This window comes from Austrofundulus limnaeus, unplaced genomic scaffold (assembly GCF_001266775.1).
Source record: "Austrofundulus limnaeus strain Quisiro unplaced genomic scaffold, Austrofundulus_limnaeus-1.0 Scaffold2281, whole genome shotgun sequence".
NCBI lineage: Eukaryota > Metazoa > Chordata > Actinopteri > Cyprinodontiformes > Rivulidae > Austrofundulus > Austrofundulus limnaeus.
The window spans coordinates 22,237-25,340 of record NW_013954683.1 but is presented as its reverse complement, the minus strand read 5'-3'; the positions used below and the strand labels follow the sequence as shown (position 1 = coordinate 25,340).

At 34.9% G+C, this 3,104-nt stretch overlaps 1 protein-coding gene across 3 annotated transcripts in view; it reads right to left on the bottom strand.

Moving 5' to 3' along the window:
- Positions 1-260: 260 nt before the first annotated feature.
- The window catches only part of rnft2 (ring finger protein, transmembrane 2), a 16,830-nt gene continuing 13,986 nt past the window's right edge, over positions 261-3,104 (bottom strand). For all 3 annotated transcript variants that reach the window (XM_014034758.1, XM_014034757.1, XM_014034759.1), the window contains 3 exons: positions 2,724-2,789; positions 2,521-2,622; positions 261-1,837 (listed from right to left, as the gene is read on the bottom strand). In XM_014034758.1, the coding sequence (XP_013890212.1) occupies positions 1,703-1,837; positions 2,521-2,622; positions 2,724-2,789 (303 nt within the window). In that variant the 3' untranslated portion in view covers positions 261-1,702. The remainder of the gene's footprint in view (positions 1,838-2,520; positions 2,623-2,723; positions 2,790-3,104) is intronic.

Below are 3,104 nucleotides of genomic sequence, written 5' to 3'. Positions count from 1 at the left end.
AGGGAATTTTATGTGTTTTCTACATTGTTTGGATGATGTTGTGTATGCTTAACTATCACCTGTCGGGGCTGTCATATGTAGCTTTTTTGATCATGAAATGCTGGACCTGTACACTGGAAGCTCTTCTATCTGTCAGTCCTGAGAATAAGCTGTCTCTGATATATCAAGTGTAACGTGTTTTATATTTAATGTGCTTTTTCATGTGTAAAATATTTCTAATGGGTTTTTAGCAGTCATGATAATAAACACTTTTACTGAGATTTATCACATTTGTGTCTTTTATTCGTACACTTAACATGAATCGTTGTAATCATTGTTGCTTGTTTACATCAAAAAAGGTGAAGCAATGGTTTAATTTGAGAAAATACCACCTTGCATTAATACAGTTCAGTTTTTCCACAGACTTCTGGCAAGCTTTGCTTCGAAGAGATTCAGCCTCAATAAAATAGCTTTTATTGCTCCTCTTTCAATGTTTTTTTTTTTTTTTGAGTTATGCTGATCATAAATTCAAGATTTTCTGGTATGTTTACAAACTCTTCTTGTGTATAAAATACTTTAAATTTACATTTTAAAACAACGTCCCAACGTTATTAGAACCGGAGTTGCATTTAAATGACAAAAAGGCCCAATTCAAAATTATATTAATAAATATAAACTGTACAAATACATACATTCAAATAATATGCATGACAAAGCCATAAAGAATACAAATATGAGGCTTGTGCAACTTTATCACCACAGTAAAGAGATCACAATGTGACTAGAATAAATGTTAAATAATTTAAATAAGACATAGCCTTCTTTTTCACATTTAAATCCTTCAGTCGGGGTCTATATGAGGTGGAACTGCAATGATTTGGTCTAAATTTCTCCTCATCTTAACTCCTCAAGCCCCGCCCCTTTTCTGAGGCGTGTCTCAGATCAACTTGTTTTGGTGCTGCCTCTTTAAATCCAAACAAGGTGCTTCACACCCACGTTTTTTTTTTCACAAATGAATTAAATGATGTCAACAAGAGACAACAGTAATAATGATGACAACAAAATTGTAGTTGGTGAAAGTTTAAAAAAATTCCTTCGCAAATAGTTCAGAAAATGTCATAGAAAAAAAGAGAAACATATGACCCAAACGCAGTATCAGGAAAAACTCAGTTCAACTTTTTTGCCTCCTAGAGACACTAATTACACAACAAAATGTATTTAACAGCTAAAAAAGTGGATTTTGCATTATATGTCACCTTTAAAGCGCTTAAACAGATAAACTTAAAGCAACAAGTGACACAAAGTACTCACTAAATATAATGAAATTTTGTACAAATAAAATAAAATTTAAAAAGGCAAGTAAAAACACAAATTTAGGATAGAGAAACCTCACAATTTTGATGTTCTGGTATGCAAGTTCAGATTGGTATATTAAAATATGCAGATTAAAGTGCTTTGTTTACACTGAATGCGTACCTGCATTTCAGAATCCCATATTTGTTTATCTGGAAAACTTCAGGAGTAAACTCAAACTGCTTTATTATTTAATACAGTTTGGGAAAACCTTTTTTTTAAATCTTTGATTTCATAAATGGCGATGATTATCTTGAAGCGAAGCATGTCTTTATTGTTTATTACTGCTTTAATGCTCACCCTGATTCAGTTAAATTCTGACCACTTTACAGTCGGACTTGCTTCGTAGGACAGACCAGTCTGTCGGCTGTCAGTAGATCTGGAAGTGAGCGGAGGTGGTGCCGTCCTTCCAGCACCGCAGGGTCTCGATGATGGTGGCGCGACACAGCGGGCACGTCCTCTCGCGGTCGAACCACAAACACAGGCAGTCCTCGCAGAACACGTGCTGCAGAGGAACACAGCGCACACACCCATTTCTTTTCACAGCAACCGAGTTTGACGTGTGATAAAAGCTGCATTTGGGATTAAAAGAAACCGATTTTACAGGAAGTTACTGAGATTATTTATTTATTTAGGACGCACATGTGATATCTAGAAAATAACTCCTCAATATCTTATCTTAGCAGTCTAATTAATAATTAGATTTAAAAATAGATTTACATGTCACATAATTAGTATTTATGTGACATGTACAGTAAATCTATTTTAACCACCAAAGAGACACAATCAGACTTCAGAGTCCAAACATTAATATACTCTTATTCAATAATCATAATGAGACTAACTGAATAAATAAAAGCCTTAACAAAGTCTAAAGTTTTTTTTTTATTCAATAAAAGAAGCAGAATTTCTGAGGCTGAAGCACAATAATTGTAAAACTCCAATAAAGCTCAAACAGAATCAGTTTTTTTTGGTTCTAAAACAGGATATTTATCTACCTTTTTTGTTCTTACAGATGATTTGAAAAGTTTGAAAAACACATTGAACTGACAGCAGAGCACCTTTGACATCAAGCAGCTCTTTCAATCAACAGGGGGCACTCTATCACAATCTATTATGCTTATCACTGCTTATCTTTAAGCACCCGTGCATCACTTTCAGTTCATTGTTAAATATGACCCTTCTTACCTGACAGATCAGAGCGATGGGGTCTTTGAAGTCAGTCTGACAAATGGCGCAGACGTCCCCTGCCTCGCTGCACTGCTGACTGCTGGCCCTCACCTCGTAGCTCTGGACGGGTCAAAAACACAAATTAAAGAATCAAACTAAAGAAATCGATTCCGCTAAAATCTCATGTTAAAATATATATATATATATAATCAGTACTTAACCTGGGAGCTGCAGAGAATGACCAAGGCCTTACGGAGAGCTGACATTCGTCCACAAATATCAAAGGACTGCAAACCAGAAAGAACAAACACAATCGCTTTCTTTAAACTAAACTTTAAAACTGCACAGATCTGCACATGGATCCTGCTCCTACTGGTCTGTTGACCAATAGGAGAGGAGCTGACCCAAGAAGCTCCGCCCAACTTATTTGCATAACAAGGTAGAAATGCATAAGGTAAAGTAAAAACAGGAGACAGAGACATGTAAAAGCAGCACATGGAAATAAAAAGACTTGTAGGAAAAATCATTAAAAAATTAAATATAATCATTTAAGAGACACAAACACATGTACAAGTAAAAGGGAAATTATATATATATATATA